The sequence below is a fragment of the Mauremys reevesii genome, linkage group 8 (genome assembly GCF_016161935.1).
Source record: "Mauremys reevesii isolate NIE-2019 linkage group 8, ASM1616193v1, whole genome shotgun sequence".
In the NCBI taxonomy this organism is placed as follows: Eukaryota; Metazoa; Chordata; order Testudines; family Geoemydidae; genus Mauremys; species Mauremys reevesii.
This window is the reverse complement of record NC_052630.1, coordinates 91,330,725-91,351,206: the sequence shown is the minus strand read 5'-3', so window position 1 is coordinate 91,351,206 and position 20,482 is coordinate 91,330,725. Positions and strand designations below refer to the sequence as shown.

Below are 20,482 nucleotides of genomic sequence, written 5' to 3'. Positions count from 1 at the left end.
TGAGTCTTCCCCAACAAATCATGTTCATCTGTGTGTCTAATCATTCTGTTCTTAACTATAGTTTCAACCAATTTGCCTGGTACTGAGGCTTAGCATCCTGTAATTGCCAGGATCGCCTCTGGAGCCTTTTTTAAACATTGGTGTCACATTAGCTATCCTCCAGTCATCTGGTACAGAAGCTGATTTAAGTGATAGGTTACATACCAAAGTTAGTAGTTCTGCAGTTTCACATTTGAGTTCCTTGAGAACTCTTGGATGAATACCATCTGGTTCTGGGACTTACTGCTTTTAATTGATCAATTTGTTCCAAAACCTCCTCTATTGACCCCTCAACCTGGGACACTTCCTCAGATTTGTCACCTAAAAAGAATCTCAGGTAAGGGAATCTCCCTCAAATCCTCTGCAGTGAAGACTGATACAAAGAATTCATTTAGCTTCTCCGCAATGGGCTTGTCTTCCTTGAATTCTCCTTTAGCACCTTGATCATCCAGTGGCCCCACTTATTGTTTGGAAGGCTTCCTGCTTCTGATGTACTTAAAAATTGTTTTGCTGTTAGTTTTTGAGACTTCAGTAACTCAGCCAGTGGTTATGGGCCTATTACAGGAGTAGGTGGGTGAGGTTCTGTGGCCTACAATGCGAAGGAGGTCAGACTAGATTATCATGATGGGCCCCTTTGGCCTGAAAGTCTATGAGGAGGGGAGCTAGCTGCAGAAGGAGGAATACACAAGATAAGGCGGTGAGGTTGCTTGACGTTGCATGGAATGTGTCATCTCGGAATTGATCATTTGTTTTATTGTTTAAATAAATCATTTGGAAACAAGGCATAGGTGAGTTTGATATGATTGTTGGACAGGGCTGAGGATGTGTGTGAATGATGAAGAGGTGGAAAGGAGTTTCTATAAGTGCTTGGCTGGCTGAGTTCTTGGTGAAATGATTAATGTTGCTGGTTTTTTATTATATTATATTGTTAATAATGCCTTAGGGTGCCTAGAGCCTTGGATAAGTGACTCTCTTTTATTTTAAATCTAAATAAATAAATCAATATAATACATATAACAAAACCCCATGAAAATGAGTCAAATGATGAAATGGTTGGAAAGAATTATCAAGAAAAGACTTAACGAAGAGCTAGATTACCAAGTAAGCAATAACCAATTTGGGTTTGGGAATATTGGAGAAGTAATACAGGGAGAAATGCAATAAACTGAATTTATTGTTTATGGACTTAAAGAAGTCTTATAACAGAGTTCCTAGTGAACTGATATGGTGGTACCTGTTGTCGCACAGCCTTCCAGAGGCTTATGTTCAGACTATTATGGACACGTATGAGGGTAGTACAACAACAAGAAGCAGCTGCAGTGAGCCATTCACTATGAGAATAGGTCTACATCAAGGATCAATCTTAAGCCCATTCCTAAATGTGATTGTAATGAACACCTTGTTGCAGGAGATTAGGGCTGAAGCTCCATGGAACATGCTTTTCACAGATGACATTTTTGTGTCAGGGAAATAAACATGAACTGGAAAGGTATCTAGAAAGCTGAGGACTGCATTAGAATAAAATTGTTTATAAATCAGCCAAGAAAAGACTGAATACATGTGAGGCTTCATTGAAAAGGGACAGCAAGAAACCAATAAAAATAGTATTGAGTTACAATAAGAATATGAGTGCTAGCAGTCGCATGAAAAGCACTTGGCGCAAATGGAGGGAATTGATGGCAATTCTGTGTGATAAGAATGTGCCAATTAAACTAAAGAGCAAAATGTATAAGATCATGATTAGCCCAGCCATGACGTATGGGTTGAAATGCTGGCCAGTGTGGAAGAGAGAAGTACAACTATTTCATGCTGCTGAAATGAGAGTGGGTAAGACAAGAACTGACAGGTTACACAATGAAATGGCATGAGCCAAGATGCAGGTAATCCCCCATCATGGAAAAGCTAAGGGCGCGTCAAGTGAGATGGCTGGGACATACGAGATGACGAGACGTGGAACATGTTGGTCAGAGAGTACACAATCTAGTAGTTACAGGACAAAGACTATAAGACTCAGAAAAGGGTAGTTCAAGACGCTGAAGGAGGACATGAAGAAGGTTGGTGTCAGCTTGGAAGACACACTTAACAGGAATGTTTGGAAATGAAGAACAAGAGCTGCCAACCCCGACTAATGTGACACGGTGAAGGCAAAGAACAACAAAAATCTGCTGCTTAGCTGGGTAACACTCCAACAACAGTCACAGAAGGGTGCCTGTACATATTGTATTTATGTTCCCCGCACTCCAGCTCTACTACTTAGCTCCATTCTTAAAGGCAAGCATGGTATTAAAATATAGAAATATACTCTTGGTCTTTTATAGTAACTGACATTATCCTATCCTGCTAACAAAAATGGAATAGGCAGAGATGCAGCATGATGTGCATGAACAGTTCTGCAAATTGTAATTTAGAACTAATTTGAAATCTGTCGACCCTTTGTTCCTTTGAAATAGAGAGCTAATTAGTGCTATTCCAATAGCAACATTATTTCAAGACAGGACAAACTATAATTGTGTTCTCTATGAACAGTGCTTAATTTGTAATGAAAGAGGTGATGGAGCTCAAGCAATTAGGTGCTCAGGCAATATTTTTTACTTTCATAACTGACATGGCAAGCTCAGAGTGCTGGGGCTATGAACTGCCAAGCCCAGTGGTGCCAGGGCTAAGCCCTGGCGAGCCCCAGCATGAATTAAACACTGTCTATATGAATTATTGAGTAGAAAATTAGGAACCAAGTTACCTCTGCTTCACCATTTGTACTGAAAAAGGCAAATCTTACTGAAACCGTACTACATTATACATGAGCGTAAATTAGCATTAAAATAGATAAATGCATGAGCAGCAAACCAAACTGCTTAAGTCTGTTCTTAATTAAATGCAGATTTTATCCAGCCCTTTCATGACTAATCATGCTTTTTGTATAAAAATGCCGTAGATGGTTTTGTTTGATTCACAACTTTTTCAGTGTTGAATAAAATGTTGGATCTTATTTATTGTCCCCGTAGCCTCCCTCTGGGCAGTCAGATTATTACAGTCCCAGTGAACTCCTCACTGTCTTGGCATGTAAACAAACTGAGAGAGATTGGAAAAGAAGCCTACAACGTCAGCTATGCCTGGAAAATGGTAAGAGATCTTACTTTTGAATGGTAGCATATAGTTTTAATGTATGTTAATATATTGAAGTTTGAGTAGTTTGAATTTTAATTATACAGAAATAGTATGAATGTGTCTCTTATTATGGTAAATAACCTCACATTCCATTAAATTGTAGCTTCAAATTTATTGTAATTTAATCCTCAGAGACACATACATACAGGCCTGTGTATAGTGTGTGTACTATTAACGTACACATCCATTATATGTTATATAATATATATGGCCACACATAATTATAGTACATATTTTCCCAAAGGAAGAAAGTCTATACTGAACTATGTCACACTATAAAGTCTTAGAGCAAAGCTCAAGTATTTGAACATATTTCACACGCAGACTCGAGATAAAAGTACAGACTTGCACTATAGTGTTTACATGTAGTTTATTATTGTTAAAATGCTGATACTAACAAAAAAGAGAGAAACTTTTAATTTTATTGGACATTTTCAAACTAATCATTGACTGCATTTTTTGGGGTGTCATTTTAAATGCTGAATTGTCGCTTCCTACTGTATACTGCTTAATGCAGTTTTGATAGACTCTCCAATATGAATAAACTTTAACAACATTGTTCACGAGCAAGACATTAAAATTTCCTTTTAAAAACAGTAGTTGTAGTTATGCAGTACTGTAAACCCTTATATCTGTATGGGGCATGAGTCTACCATGTAATATGCAAGGCTGAGTCAGGTACTCTCATATTCATAGGTATTTTATTTTCAGCGCTATGTCTAGTTTTCCCCAGTACATATTTTGCATTCAAGTCAGATGCAATACCTTGCAGAAATCTCTCAACACCAATTAAAACAACAAAATATCCCCAAATACTGCCCTCAGTGGAGCAAAAAACTCCTATGCATAATCTAGATGAATTCATAATTGCTAGATTCTTACAGAATAAAATCAATTAAAATGGAATGGAAACTGTATGGAAGCTTTTAAGTCTGCTATAATTATTAGACAGATCATATTTAATGGGAGGATTTGGCAGGCCAGCATCATTACCCAGTTGCAAGAGGAAAAAAAGATTCTAGCAGCCCATTCACTTTTCAATTTATTTTGTGAACAAATCTGGGTATTTATCTTGACCAAGGGAATAAAATGAAATCTACAACTAGATATGCTGCAGGCACATTTTGCTAATGCCAAGAATAATTGGCTAATTGCTTTGTCAACAAACCTAGCAGGTACTGGTGGATCCTTTCCCTAAATTAATTTAAATATAATCTAAGAGATTATGCTGAGAGTTTTAAGAGATTAAATCTGTCGTCTTGTACCAGGAGTTCATGTAGGTGTGTTCCTGGAGCTAGTGTCACCCTGTTGAAAGGCTGCATTAAATATCAGACAGCCTTACAGTCTGGCAATACTGCTGCCAAGTTTTTCTAACCTGATGCACTTAAGTGTTCAAACCAGCAAAGCAAGCAATCCATCCAACACTGGATTGGAGGAATAATGATGTCGTCCTTGTATTATTGTTCGTTTTGCATTTTTCAAAATGGGAAACAGGCTACAAAGAGGTACATTGTATTCTGTTTCCATTTGTGAACTGCAGTTTTCTTGCCCATAATGAAGTTTCATGAAGTATCCACACAAAAGCATCAGAGTTTATATATTATGTTTTTTTAAAAAATGTGAAAACAAAAATGTGTGTGCGCTAAGCATCAACTTTGAAGAATTTTTTTTTTTAAGTATAACTCAATGGCTTTAATACCCTTGGGATAATTGATCAAAGCACATTCATTAGTTATGTGGACTGTACTGCTGCCATTGGAAACCCTAAAGTCTAAGGCCTCAATCCTGCATTTAGAACAGTTTGGGAATGACCTGGCACCCATGCAGCACCTCCCCACAAAGTTATCTCTGCAGAATCAGTGCCTTACTCCTGAAGTATGGGGAAATTCAGCAATTTCTAGAGGTGATTAATTTCACAGAGAGAGTAGGGAATATGCTGCTTTGATGTATGGGTAAAGGCTATACCATCTTCCAGTGTACAAGAAACTGAGGAATTAAAAAAGTTGGGGAGGGGGGAATAGAAAATCAATTATATAAAACCTCCAACTTTTTTTCAGTCTAATTTTTAGTTCTTGTTTTTCAGGCCCAAGACACATCCTTCATTCTTTGTGTTGTGGTAATACAGCCAGAAATACCTGTTAAACAGCTCAAGAATCTGAACACCGTCCCTAGCAGCAAGCTACTGTATCATCGACTGGATCTATTGGGCCAGCCCAATGCCTGTCTGCACTTCAAGCAGCTGGCAACCTTAGGTACAACAATCCCTCAACTCATCTTTATCTCATGCACATTTTTGTAGAGCTGATTGGAAAATAGAAAACATCTTCAGTTACAATCCTTGTGAAATTGTTTCTCTTTAAAAATAAATAAATAAATAAATAAATAACCTTTCAAGGGAAATTTTCTACCCTGCTTCAGTTTTTCTGATTATAGCTAAACTGTGCAGCCCTTACATTCATGGCACTTAGTCACCTGAGTATTCCTACTGCAATTCGGGAACTGCTCAGGTGAGTAAGTGCTTACTAAAACAAATGAGAGTTTGCACAGTCTAATTGTTAGAAAATAGGGCATATAGGGGCTGTTGACTTTGGATTTATGCAAATTTTTCACAGACATAAATATTTAATATCATCCGTCTGTGTGAAGAAATCAGAAGATATAGCTCATGAGGAAGTCAGAATTTTAATATTCTTGGAAATCTTTTAATGTGAGCTTTTCCAGATCTCTTAAACCTACATAAAAATTTCAAGTTCAATAATACATCTGTCAAAAAAGGATATTTTGTCTTTCTACATATCAAACTTTGTAATCCATTCATTTCAGTATTTGCATTGATGTCATGGACAGAGCGATTTGGCCGCAGAATTATATAATAATACAAGTTTTAATATATAGAAAGGAAAGAACTTTTTATAATCCTTTTAAGAAAGATGAATCTAGAGATTGTATACAAGTTTGAAAGGTTTTCAATCTTACACATTTGAAGATTAAAATTCTGATTTCTCCCTGGAGTTTAAACTAAACTACTCATAAACAGAGTAACTGTTCATGAAAAAGGATATAGGCATCATTGTTTGACAACTCAGCAATGACATTTGCTCATTGTATGGTGGTGCTCAAAACAACTAATAAGATGTTGGACTGTATTACAGAGGAACTAGATGATGATATGGAAACTATTGTGTCATTATATAAAACACTACGTTCTTGTCTTGAATATAATGCCTAGTTTTGATAAAAGGGAACCGCATAATGGTCTCACCTTAGAAAAGATGTGACATTAATGGAAAAAGTCCAGGGACGCACGCCAATAATGTTGAGAGACTCAGTATGAGAAAAAATATAATTGATTCAGACAGTTTAGGCTGGAAAGCAGATGAGGAAATACAATAGAAGTTTATTAAGTGATGATTGGGGTAGATGAGGCTGCTACATGTGCAGTGGCATGCTTTGGGAGTGGTGTGGGAAAATGGAGAACCTTTCCAGTATGTAAGTATTGTCTCTCTAAGGTGCTGGGAATTTCTTCCTTTGGAGACAGTTGCACACTGAGAAAAACAATAAGATGAACATTATGTGGTTCCCCTTTATCAAATATTCAAGGGAAAAAAAACAATTTCTCAGCATCCAGCCCCTGCATTATCATTGTGTGATTTTTGTTTATGTTCTGTTTTGGCTTTGCCTTTTAAATATCACATTTCTTGCTCAATGAAAGCATACGCCCAGACTATTCTCAACATCTCTTGTAGCCACTCTTTTTGCCCCCTTGTTCACGTTAGCAAACTCCCTCTGCCAGTTTTGTCAGACTTGTGTTTTTTGTGCCTCTCCCGGTGTTAATGACCTGAAAGTCACAGCTGGTGTTCGAGGTGGCCTCTGCAGAGTCCCACCTAAACCCAGTTTTCTCTCACAAATTTCTTTGAGTCTCATCATTGGCTTTCTCATTCTCCATGTATTGCGCTTACCTTCACAACTTATTTGCATTATTTTATCATGTCATTTTAGCCATCCCTTCACTCTACCAATGTCAGGCTTCATCACACCTTTGTCAGCTTCTCTTGCCAGCACCTTTGCACTTTTTGTCCCAAGGCTAAAATCCCCATTAAGCCACTACCTTGTCTTCCTCAAGAGCCCACCTTAAGCGTTGCTTCTTCTGCAATTCTGCTGTCAGCTGATAATGGCTAGACAGGCAGTGAAGTGAAGCTGCTGTTACATATCTGCTTGTTTCCCTTAAGACACTGAAACCACCACCATCTACAGCAAGGCACTCAAACCCTCCCTACCTTACAAAAAGGTGCACAGAACCAGCCTGTTCAAAGCCATGCTCATCTGACTCTGAAATAGACAGTTTATTGTAACCCGTGTATCTTGCATTGTAACATTCCAAAGTTTGAAATGAAAAGTAGGTTTCAAAACAAAAGGGGACGTGATCTGTGCTTCTAAGTCTTACTATTATTATTTGGGACGATAATCCTCATGCTTCCAGGCAAAAACTGGTGATCAGCTTGTGTCAGGAAGAGAGTCCCTTCCCTCCATACTGTAGCACTGTACCTTCATTATACGGGCTATAGTCTCAAACAGGATACTACATCAGATGGTGTTCTGTGATGGGATGGCATGTATTATATACTGAACATAGCGATTTGGTTTTAATCCTCGAATACTTTTATTTCAGAAAGTCCCACAGTAATGCTGTCTGCAGGTAGTTTTTCTTCTCCGTATGAACATCTGAGCCAACCTGAGACCAAACGGATGGTGGAACACTACACGGCATACCTCAGTGACAACACCCGTCTTATTGCTAACCCCGGGCTTAAAGTATGCTATTTAAATCCCTCTTTTCCCTCCCTTCCCCCGTCCTGCCCTTATTGGTCACCATGCTGTCCCCATTTCACATGTGTCCTTTGGGTTGGCTCTTGGCCTATGGGAGCGTTGCGCATGTAGGATACTAGGGTTTTCGTCTCTTGCTGCAGAGACACTGTGCTCAGCCCTTCCGGCTTGGCGAAGCAGTGTGAACTAGGTTGAAAGGGAATCCTGTACACTCCTCAGCTGGGTGGATAGGGGCTCTGACATGAGGGCTTCAAGGCTGGTGGAGAAATTGGAGGGGGGAAGGGGCTCAGAGACCACAGGGGTGGGGTGGCGGGGCCCTTTTCCACAGGAAGAAAGTTTACAAGCTGCAATTAGAATTAACAATATGCAGAACGGTGCTGTAATAAACATTGGGTCAGAAGATACCTTTGTGTGTTTATGCATTTAAATGAGAAAACTTTGTTTTATGTACAAATGGGGCAGTATTTATATTTACCTGAAGTGAAAAGCAAATGTTTAAAAGCTGTGCAGATGATAACAATATTTCATTATAACAAGCTTTTTTCTTTACTTGGAATTTGCTAGATCCATCTGGTGTGAGAAGATTTTAAAGAAGCAATTGGGTTTAGATTATCTCTGATAGGTCTTTAGGAAACCCTGCAAGCAGCTTATTATCTTTTCATGCAAGTCTTAAAGGAACCCTGCTAGGTCTGTCTTTGTTTTGCAGTTCTCTGTCAGAAATGAAGTAATGGCTACCAGTCACGTCACAGATGAATGGATGACACAAATGGAAATGAGTAGCTTGAACAGTTACATTGTCCGCCGTTACATAGCAACGCCCAATGGGGTGCTCAGAATTTATCCTGGTTCTCTCATGGACAAAGCATTTGATCCCACTAGGAGACAATGGTGAGTTTTAGGGTCCCATTATCAAAGGTTTCAAAAATCTTAGAGGGTAATAATATTGCACCGGGGAAAATATTTCATGTAGGATTAATAGAAAGGCCATGTTTGTAAAGGATATTTAAATACATTTCTAATTAAATACTTCATATGCTTCGTAAAATATATTGTGTTTAATAGTAATTTTACTAGAATCTTTATTTGCTGTAAATCATAACTCTTTATTGTGATAGTTTCTATTTCTTATCCCTTTATACAGCATAAGAATAAAAATATTTACACTTGAAACTAAGGTCCATGCTGTTACTTTATTCATCCTTTAGGATCTATCAGCGTTATTTTCAGCTCCTCATGGCAATTTTGGTTATTGATACTTTATGCAGCAGTTTTTGTTTGCGATGGATTTTCTTACTGTATTTCCAAATAGGAATTCTCTGGCTAAGTGCATAATTAATAGCTGCAATTAACAAATGATTTAGGACTATATATATATATATTTTACAAATGAGATTTGACACAAGAGAAATCTCTTGAGTGTGTTTTAACATATGCTTTGTTAAAAGAAGCCAGACAGGTGGTGCGGCAGTATGGCTCTGAACAATCAAGTTAGAGACTGGGATACTTAAGTAAACTTAGGATTCCTACCCTGCGGCTTTATTAGCACAGCTCTAAATCACTGGTGGCATTGCTTGTTCCGCAGCTCCACTACCCCTCATCTCCCCTGAAAAATAATTACCATAGTTAACTTCTGGACTGGCAATACTCACCTTTCTTTGGGTCTTTTTCCTCTCCAAAGTTCAATCATTTACATTTTGTAGTCAAAATACTGAACATAAATTTAAGATTTTTGCTGTAATTTTTCTCTTCACACAATTAGGTGGCTTTGTGGAGCTCACACTATAAATGAACTGTATACAGCAGTGGTGGGCAGCCTATGGCCAATCAGGGTAACCTGATTGCGGGCCGCAAGACATTTTGCTGACGTTGACCATCCACAGGCACAGCCCCCCGCAGCTCCCAGTGGCCACAGTTCGCCGTTCCCGGCCAATGGGAGCTGTGGGAAGTGGTGGGCCGCAGAGACATGCTGGCTGCCGCTTCCCGCAGCTCCCATTGGCCGGGAACGGCGAACTGTGGATACTGGGAGCTGCGGGGGGCTGTGCCTGCAGACGGTCAACATCAGCAAAATGTCTCGCGGCCCACAATCAGATTACGCTGATGGGCCGCGGGTTGCCCACCACGATATACAACATTTACAAACACCTTTTTCCCTTTATTTAGAAAAGAAATGTTTGTGTGTGTATACAGACTCCTCTCCCCCTCTGCACTCCCCTCCCACCCCTGAGTAAAGGGATTCTATCAACTTGAAAGCTAATAAATTCTTTAAAAAATGAGGAGTCATTTCAGGTATTGCCCCTGACGCTGTCTACCAGCTTTTGTGATTTTTACATTCACATTTTTCTTTTCGTGGATAAAAAAACCCACACAAACAACAAGGGAAACTGTTTGGCTATAAAGCAGACAACAGTGAAATTGTCTCTGCTCAAAGTGATGTCAAATGTTCAAAGTAAACAAATTGGAAAAAGAGAGAAACAGTTGTACTTTCACCTCTTACAGTTAGAGAACCTGGAGGTGTTACTTGTCACAATGATGTTAAAAAATTCTGATGCAAGTGTGAGTTACTTTAGGTGGCAGTAACCCTAGAAATTAATAATATGTAATATTCATTTTCTAACAGCTTTTTAAGTTTGCACATGTGAGTTTTGTTTGTATAAAAGAATGCTTTCACTTTTTCTCCTATATTTTCTACACAGTGAATTTAACCACACTTTGTTGAAGGATGGTTTTTAAATCCAACATTATTCAGAATAAGATTTGATTTAAATAATCTAAATATTTTACTTTACTTTAATGTGATACAGTGAAATGTGTTTGTACAGAATAATGTAGTATGATTTTTCATGTTGAGTAACATTATCCTACTGAGTTAGCCTGTTTTGGGCCATGATCCTGCTTACATAAAAACTCCTACTTAGACTGCTCGCCGTGTTGGAAGTTCTTTGACGTCAGTAGTGCTGCTTACAGGGCATTCAGTTAAATACTTGTGTAAGCCTCATTTTTTTACATTTAAAATGACTGGTTTTCATTCATAAATAATGCTTGGTTTGGTCTTCACTAGGTACTTGCATGCAGTGGCTAATCCGGGGCTAATAACTTTCACTGGTCCCTATTTAGATGTTGGAGGAGCTGGCTATGTTGTTACAATCAGCCACACTGTTCATTCTTCAAGGTAAAATTTCATTTTGAATATTTGATCAATCCAAAAATCTGTGAATTGACTTGTAAAGACTTTATCTGTGATTAATTATTTTTGTTAGAGCCCCAATAGGCCAGGTGCTTCCCAATGGGAGCAGGCACGATGCTTGTTCTAAAAGAGCCTTTAGTAAAATGGAAAGAATGTACACAGAGGCAGGGGAAACATCCAGTTGAAGCTCTGTTTCTGGGAAAGCCATTCTGGAGGAGAGTTGCACAGATTGGTCTTTTGGAGGTTTATCAAAGCTTGAGTTATAAGACCAATTTCCCAAAAAGTTTGTTGTGCATGAATGTGATTATAGGTGAATGGGAGTAGAGTTTTGATGTACATAAAATGTAGATATGAAAAAAAATGCCCCTTGAATCAAGAATTTTGGTGTATGTGCCCTCCCCTCCTTGCAGTTGCTAGCCTTGGGTTATGCCACTAGCTTTTAGTTGAGGATGTTTAGAAAATAAGCCCATCTTCTAGTTAAACTTCTTCTGTGTATGTTTGACTACATCCTTCCTCCTCTACTTGAAGGAGAAACTTTATCTTGTTTCATGTGTGTTCTTTCTCTAAATCAGGGGTCGGCAACCTTCAGCAGCTCCCAGTGGCTGCGGTTTGCTACTTCTGGCAGGGCCGACTCTAGGCACCAGCATCCGAAACGTGCTTTTCAAGGGGCGGCACTCCGGCCCTGGTTCACGGCCAATGGGAACTGTGGGAAGCGGCTCATGTCCCTGTGGCCCGCGCCACTTCCTGCAGCTCCCATTGGCTGGGAACGATGAACCACGGCCAATGGGAGCTGCAGGGGGCCGTGCCGGCGAATGATCAATGTAAACAAAATGTCTCGCCGCCCGCCAGCGGATTACCCTGATGGGCTGTGTGCCGAAGGTTGCGACCCCTGCTCTAAGTGGTACTCATGTTAGATTTATTTTTTCCAGTATAGTCTTAAGAAATGCACACTTTCTCAGTTGGTCACTTACACACACACACTCTCTCTTTCTCTCTCTCGCTCTCTCTCTCTCTCTAATCTATATATTAATAACCTCCTCTTTTCCCATCCCCCTCCTCTGCACAAGATAACCAAGTATATGCCATGTATATCCCAGCATACAATTTTTAATTTCCTTGAGACAATATTCTTCTCTTAATAAGGTCTAATGAAGAAAAATTAATGTTGAGCCAGACTGTGGCTATCAGCCAGCGGTTCCGTTGAGCAGCACTGGCACAACGCCTTCTGGAACACAGGGGAAGCATGCAACACCCTTAGAAAATGGTTCAATATACACTCCTCTCTGCACAGAGCCAGTTCCCTACACCATTGTTCCCATTTTGGGGAGTCTAGTGCCATTGGTGGTGAGAGACCTGTACAACCCTTGCACTCACTGGGCTGTGCGCAGTTTTGCACCCCTAATCAGGAGAGCAGGGAAGTTAGGGGAGGGTAGCTTCCACTAACCTCCTCGGCTGCCTGTGTACCTATGCATGCTCTATGCATGAGAGCAGCTTTGTTAGTTTTCATAGTGAATGTCATGGCATATCGGTCATGGACTATATTGTGGGTCAAAGGAAATAGAGCAGCCAGATTTCACACAAATTTTAAACTGCGATTTGCATGTTGGGAGATTATATCTGTGTCCCCTTGAACTTTTTAGCATGTTGCACTGTCAGCTTTCAGCCCATTCACTATCCGGGAGCATAATTTGTATAGCCCCTTTGAAAGCTTCTGTTCTTCTAATTAGCTTTTCATCTAACATGGCTATGTGTTTTTCTAAAATGAGAACGTTCTCCTCTTCCCTCATTGCTTCAATTCCGGTATATTTTCAGATCCTCATAGCTTGAGTTATTTATTTACAATATCGCCTTAGTCGGGTCTGTCTTATGGGTACCGATGTGAGCAATGCTGTGTCTGTACCCAGACTTTGGTCTGTGAAGCAGTTACGGGGGGTCTGGAGGAGGAGCAGGAAAGCCTGTGCAATGGGAGAAGAGAAGGGCAGCAGGAAGCAGCAGAGACGGGGACAGAACAGATAGGAGAGGAAGATGAGAGAGCCAAATACGCTGATCAACTTTTCCCTTAGTTTCCTGACATTACTGTTCCATGTAAGTAATTGCTGTATTTGCCATAGTGATGTTACATGGTCGTAATTGGGAGGGGAGGTAATTTGCACACTTGGAAATGGGGAAGGTAGGGCCATAAGACACTTTTGAGGCTATATCAAACTCAGGCTAACCCCCCTTCGGGCTAACACCTAATTGCTGCGTGTCTTCTGTCGTTACTGTCAAGACACTGAGGAGTGGAGTGAGGTTTTATATTTAAAACCGTTTCACATGTTGAAGTGATCCTTTGTGATTCAGAGATTAGATGGTTTAAAATAATTTGTCTTCAGGCCAGACATCCAACCAAATGATGAGATTCCATCAGATTAGGGTATACAGTCTTTAAAGAGTTCAGTTTTCACTTCTATAGCATACTTCATATTGAACACCTTCTTAATATTCCTGCTTAGAGACACTGTAATATTTCAGAGATAAATATTAGCCACTCAGTTTGGTTTGTATGAGGAATCTGTTCCAGCGTTTTCATTGGCGAGCCATCTGTTATACACACTCCAACTAACATCCCAACAGGAAGAACTTGGTTTCTAGCATTGCTCTGCTAAATAGTTCACTTGGCCAGCCCTGAGTTGGGGACATTAGTGGCAGTCCTGTTTCTAAACACTAAAATATTGAGGGCTGCTTTTAGTTTTCCTACGGAAATATGTAGACTTTGTTTGATCTTTCCCACAGCAAAACGTCTGCCCATCTTCCTTTGCAGGAGCATCAGTCAGGGTTACGTAACTATGTGGCGCTTTTCACATAGGGAATCATTTAAGAGAATAAGAGCTTCTTCTCTGAGGACAAAAATGTACTGGCTCTTTGTGGTGATAGATCAATTTTATATTTTTTATTCTGTTTTGTTTAATAAGAGACAGTTCAGATCATTTCAGAGAGACTTACATAGTTGTCATTGAGGCTCCAAGTATTGCTTGATCAAAAGGATATTGTCCCCTGGGGTAAGCCCCCAAATTAGGTTTTGTGTTTAAAAAAACATTCTAAAGGCCTAATGTTTTCATTAGAAACAGCTATTCAGATTAAAACAGTTCCTGCTGCTGTTTGGGATCTAATATTACAGCATTATGTTACCAGGAAGTGAAATTGCAAAGAGACCTATAAACAAAAGTGAAACTGATCAATACATTTTCATTGTTCAAGCTGAATGAAATATCCCAAGAAAATAAACAGCAGCAGTGAGAAGTAAGATGTTTTCATTGTAATAATCTAAACTGTAATTAATAACAGAAATTAATTTCCTTTTTCAAATATAATTTTTCACTTGATTGTGCCTCTTAACTTCTTTCATGCTCTCAGCCAATGTGATCATCTTATTCATCCCTTGTCAGTGCACAATACTTGAACAACTTCTATTGATGTTTGATGTCATCAGAATACATCAATGAAATGACTGTTTCTCTCTTGTTCCTATTATATACAGGATAGTATTTGCTTCCAAAGGTTGGGAAAAAGACAATCCATGCACAAAATAATGTTTTTTCTAATACAGAATATATCAGATAATTGGAAGGGATTAGTGCCCAAAAGTTAAGTTAAAATAATACTTTTAGAAGCCTTTCATATGGCTTTTACAGAGAGAGAGAGAGAGAGAGAGAGAGAGAGAGGGGGGACATCTTCAGGACATTATAGTTCTCCTTCTTGTTATATAGAACCAAATATGATTGTATTACACTGGAATCCTGTCTCCCTGAAATTTTTTAAGATAAGAACAGATTTAATTTAATGTATCTATTAAAAGACTATATGCTTGAACTGTCCAAAGGGATAGAATATAGCTACGGACAAAAAGTCTTAATTAGTGCTGTCACTGGGAAGATATTTCATCATTATTTACCTTTATAGGATTAAACTTCAAGAGCTAAGTTAGCAAAACCATCCTCTAAAGTGCCACTAGTAACATTTTTGGGACTGCAAACCAGTCTTTACACACTCTGTGTTCTGTAATGTCTACCTGACTTGCACATGCAAATAGATATGACCTCATGTTTCTGTGGATTTTTGCCCTCAAAAAACTAAAGGCACAATTTTTGTGGGGCTCAGTTTTGTTCAGGGAACAGTTTTAGGGTTGACTGACTGAAATTATGGACCTCAGTGCATATATTGTGGAACAAGATGAGCATTATCACTACATCAGGCCAGCGTTCTTTTAGATGGGTGGAGTCATAGGACAGACAGGTTTCTTTAATTCACTAGAGCTGATTGATCTGCTTTTTATTTGTGTGAAAAATCATCAGCTGGTCAACATCTGGAATATTGGCAAAGAAGCCCCCGCTGCATTGTGAGGCCAGCTGTTCCATTCCATTGGCTGCTGTATCTAGGCATTTACATTTTTGATTCAAAATAGTATTAAATTAAATAGGTCTATTCTCCCATTAATATATAGGGTGCTTAGAAGGGAAACAGGTATTAACATAATCTCTGGTGAGTGGGTATACAGCAGTGGTATACAGGGGGGAGGGATAGCTCAGTGGTTTGAGCATTGGCCTGCTAAACCCAGGGTTGTGAGTTCAATCCTTGAGGAGGCCACTTAGGGATCTGGGGCAAAAATTGGTCCTGCTAGTGAAGGCAGGGGGCTGGACTCAATGACCTTTCAAGGTCCTTTCCAGTTCTAGGAGATTGGTATATCTCCATTTATTCTATTCTATTCTAGTGGTCCCCAAACTTTTCCGGGTCACACGCCCCTGAACACCCAGTCCAGGAGCCAGGCCTGGAAGCGCTCCCGGTGCGGGAAGATGCGGACAGGGGTAAGAGGCGGATCTGGAGCCAGGGCCAGGAGCAGGGCAAGGGCTGGGTGCGGCGCCATGTCTGGGTGCGAGGCCAGGAGCCAGAGCTGTGACTGGGGGCAGGGCTAGAGCAGAGTTAAGAGCAGAACAGGGCAGGGTGGCGCTCCCTTCCCGCCACCCGTGGGGGCTGGCCCGGGCCCTGCTGTGCCCCCCCCCGAACATTCCTCCTCACCCCCCCCATAGGGGGGCATGCCCCACAGTTTGGGAACCTCTGGTATACAGTATCCCAAAGAAGAGGGTACCTTCTTCCTGTCACACACTCTCATGGTGCTCCTAGGAGGAGGCCCTGCCAAGCCAGACAGCAGCATGGGGATTTGGGGGTTAAATCCTGGAAGACTGTGGAGGTGGGAAGAAGAAGTTGGTGTCCTATCTAGAAAAGCCTGGGCTCAGGGACGTTTATAGGGAGCGTCTAGGCTACTCTGCTGAGAAAGGAAGAAGGATTTGCCAGGACTGGGAGCTTTGGAAACACAAGTGATGTCATAAGATATGATGTCCTGTTTGTTGTTTTATTTTGGAGTTAGGGTGACCAGATGTTCCGATTTTATAGGGACAGTCCCGATATTTGGGGCTTTTCACACTTGCTATCTGGTCACCCTATTTGGAATTCACAGGCTCTTAACCTGCTTAAAGGGAATGTCGCTGGAGACTTTGCTGGTTTGGGCTCTTTTAGTGGAACAAGAACTCTCTAAACAAACCAGAACCCTAAGAAAGCATATTGTTTTGTTGTGAACTTTCTAACCACCCCCCAGTCTCTGGCCACGAGCACTCTCGGGAGTAGTGCACAGTTAATGGAGAAAACAGCGCGGGTGGGAAAATAAAAGCAAATGATTGAGGAATAGGAGAGCTTTCCAGCACTGTTGTGAAAAATACTTTGGCATATGTGCTCTAAGATTGTGTTTTGTAGGTCTTTGATGTGTCAGTTGCTACGGTAACCATGTGTATTCTTGAGCTGCTGAGCAAAATGGGGACACCAGCAGACCTCCACATATGGACAGGATACTATAATGCGCAGCAGCTGCTGCTGCTGCTCTTAATCATCCACAGAAACTGAAGATCCTGCTTTATTCCTGAATGTGAATTTTCATGACTTTTCCAAGTGCGTTTTCTCTATGCTGGAAAATTACGTTGTGGCAGAACATGTTAACTAACATGATTTTACATGCAATTTAGCCCTCAATATGTGTCTATCATCATGTCATCTTGATAAGATGTTAAACATGGCAGTCTTTGTCTGCAAGGAATGTTTAGTATAGTATTAACTATATTTTCAGCTCCTAATGTGCTTGTTCATGAACCATTTTTTTGCCAGCTGACTTTGAGGTTTGTAGTCACACGTCAGTGGCATAAAAGCCAGAGGTGTGAACTGTCCTATACAGAAAGGAGGTTTTGAAGAACTGCAGAAAACGGTTTAAAAAAAAAAAGTGTGGAAGATGGTGTCATCTTGTGTTCTGCTCTCTGCTTTGTACCTTCCAATCTATTTGAAGTAATAAACATTATGACCAGAAGGGGGCAACCTCTCTTTATGCTAGAGAAGATTACACTTTAAAGAGTTTAAACTATATAAATAGTAAAGACAAAGCTTTAGATTAAGAATAAAAACAAATTCCGCTCCCCTCCTCCCCCCAGAGGTTTCACATAATCTGAAGATGGGCTTCATGTTCCCTTTGGCATGGTAGGAGAGTGAGTAAAAAGCCATAAAAATTGTAATAAGCAGAAGGTCTGCAGGCCACTCTGTTCCCTAGAAGCTGAAAAGATTCTTTAAGCAGCATCCTCCCCCAGGAAGCAGGTATTGCTTTGTAATTGGTGCTGAGCATAAGGGGGCTGTGAACTGTGGTGATGCCAGGGGAGGAGGGTGTTATTTTCTTTTTTGTTTAGGGTATTTTTAACCCTAACTTACATTGTTATATGTGTAATGAAAGTGAATATCTGTTGGCCCCTTAAATTACCTGCTTAGATCACTTCACCATGTCTGAGCCTTTCATCTCACTTTCCAGCAAAAAATTACTCTGGAATAATGAAGACCAGATCATAAGGTATAAGGGAATGCAGTGGAAAATGAGTCTTTCTGGTATCCGAGGCTTTCTTCTGTACAGACTCTTGCTATAGAAAGAGTGCAAGTGATGTGCTCAAGCAAAACATCTGGAAGAAGGACTCCCATTCTTACTGTGCAATCTGCTATGCAAGGGATACAGGCTGAATCACTAAGGAAATACTGGGTGGGCTGCATATAAATGAGATGAAAATGCAGGGAGATAACTTTGGGTTTCTTCAGCACTCAGCCAGGATCTTGTTCCATTGTGAGATATACCCCAGGTTTAACACATTAGCTGGTAAAGGTAAAACCTAGGTGGGGGCATTTTGTTCACCTTGACCAGAAATCGCATGTTAAAATACAACTGTCCTATTCACAGTGAGTTTCAAAATATGTTAGTTAAAACATTTCAGCAAATGTGTTTTATAAAATACCTTTTATCCTAAGCTAGATAAGCCTGAAAGGGGTATGAGCTACACTTCTTAACTGAGTGCAGGTCTGAGCCTGCATGGGTGTCATTTACATGCTCGGGGGGGTTGGATACCTGTCTGTATTTATCAAACTCAACAATCTAAAGTATTTTGAATGCTCAGTTATTCATATAGTCCTCCAACCTGCTTCTCTTTTTCTATTTAGTGCACAAATGTCATCAGGACATTCTGTGGCTGTGATGGGCATTGACTTTACTCTAAGGTACTTCTATAAGGTTCTAATGGACTTGCTACCAGTTTGCAACCAAGATGGAGGCAACAAAATAAGGTACACCTTTGGGTTACTGAGTTAACCTTAGCCTTCCCTTTCATGTGGTATATCTTCAAACATTCTGTTCCTTGCTCTGGCCCATGCTCCTGTATTGCAACCTGCAGTCATTATCCTCATCAGGACAATTCGGACTCTTGATATCCAACACTGAACATATATGAATAATCAATAAAATATAAAAAGGGGAAATAATTCATTCTTTCTTGTATTATTCAGGCTTAATACAAATGCCCATAAATCCATTATAAGATGAACACAGCTTCCATTCATTCTGTTACTCGTTCTTATCCTGGAGTATTTTTAGATACTTAACTGGTGACAGTATGAAAGAACAAAGTTTGTTTACATATGAAAATCACACAATCCACTTAATTGATTTGAAGCATAAATATTAAGCACTATTTTGTTTAAGTTGTCACATCAAATAAGTAATACTACAAATGTAGTGTAATATGCCTGGTCTCATTTTTGGTGCATAATTTTAACTTGGCATGGCCTACACATATCTGAGAGTTTCATTTTCCCCGGGCCTTCCACTGAAGACTCTCACTATGAAAATCCTCTATATTATGGATAGAGTAGCTTGATAAAGTATTTTTGCAATGCTTAAAGGAGATCTTGAATTAAGGTAAAAATGTATGAGACACCTTTTTTTATGCTTCTGTGGTGTATAAAAAGGCTTGTCAGGGTTTTTGCCTTGGGATTTTTTGTTTTGTTTTGTTTTCACGTTTGTGTTTGTCAAAAACAAATAGTAATAAAAGAGATGGGTGCTTCCTTTTTTTTTTTTTTCTTTCAACTTTACAATATCATGTAAAGTCATGGGTTACGTACTTTGCTGTAATTCTCCATCACAGGACACAGAATTGGGTGCTCTCAGCCCTGGAAAGCACTATGATGTTGAATCTGTTTTGGGTTTTTTTCAGAGCATATCTTCCAAGTGTTTGTCAGGGATTTGATTTTAAACTGGTGTCCTCAAAGCCAGACCAAAAAAAAAAACAAAAACTCAAAACAGTCAGACTGAACAGTCTGAATAAAAATAATTTCCCATCTCCAGTCAATCAGGATTCATCCCATGGTATTTGTGATCATAAGTCTACTAGTTCGTGAGTTGTCTATGACATCTTCCAGGAAAAACAGCAGACAAGACCTGAATTTCTAATGTAAAAACAAAAGTTGGGTAGGAAAAAAATTCTGTTAACTTTTCATACCTCCTTCTTATATTGTAAATGGTACAACCCTATCTGTTTTTTTGTGCAGGTTACCTTTAACATTATGTATGTGGGTTTTTTTTACATTTAGGTGATACAGTCGGGACTTTACACTGTACACGCAGTTGTGGGAATTGTACACTTGTAAAGCAGCTCCTGCAGTTTCTCATAGCCCCAGGCAGGAGGCAGGGGATGCATGCACAGCTGCAGGACCCAGCCAAAGCTAAGGTTAAGCTGGGGGACTTTAGCTCTACTCCTGCTGAGTTCTTCAGGAGCATTAAGTGGCCTACATTAACCTCTTCCAGTTTCCTTTCTGTGGCCACACATTCTCTTGATCTTTTCACAGACTAAGCCCTCTCCCTAGGATATCTGCTCCTTTGCCTTCCCC

At 39.9% G+C, this 20,482-nt stretch overlaps 1 protein-coding gene across 2 annotated transcripts in view; it reads left to right on the top strand.

The window, feature by feature from the left end:
- CACHD1 (cache domain containing 1) overlaps positions 1-20,482 on the top strand; it is a 189,310-nt gene that overhangs the window by 149,669 nt on the left and 19,159 nt on the right. For both annotated transcript variants that reach the window (XM_039486225.1, XM_039486226.1), the window contains exons 12-17: positions 3,042-3,159; positions 5,288-5,456; positions 7,874-8,016; positions 8,735-8,916; positions 11,087-11,197; positions 18,761-18,883. In XM_039486225.1, the coding sequence (XP_039342159.1) occupies positions 3,042-3,159; positions 5,288-5,456; positions 7,874-8,016; positions 8,735-8,916; positions 11,087-11,197; positions 18,761-18,883 (846 nt within the window). The remainder of the gene's footprint in view (positions 1-3,041; positions 3,160-5,287; positions 5,457-7,873; positions 8,017-8,734; positions 8,917-11,086; positions 11,198-18,760; positions 18,884-20,482) is intronic.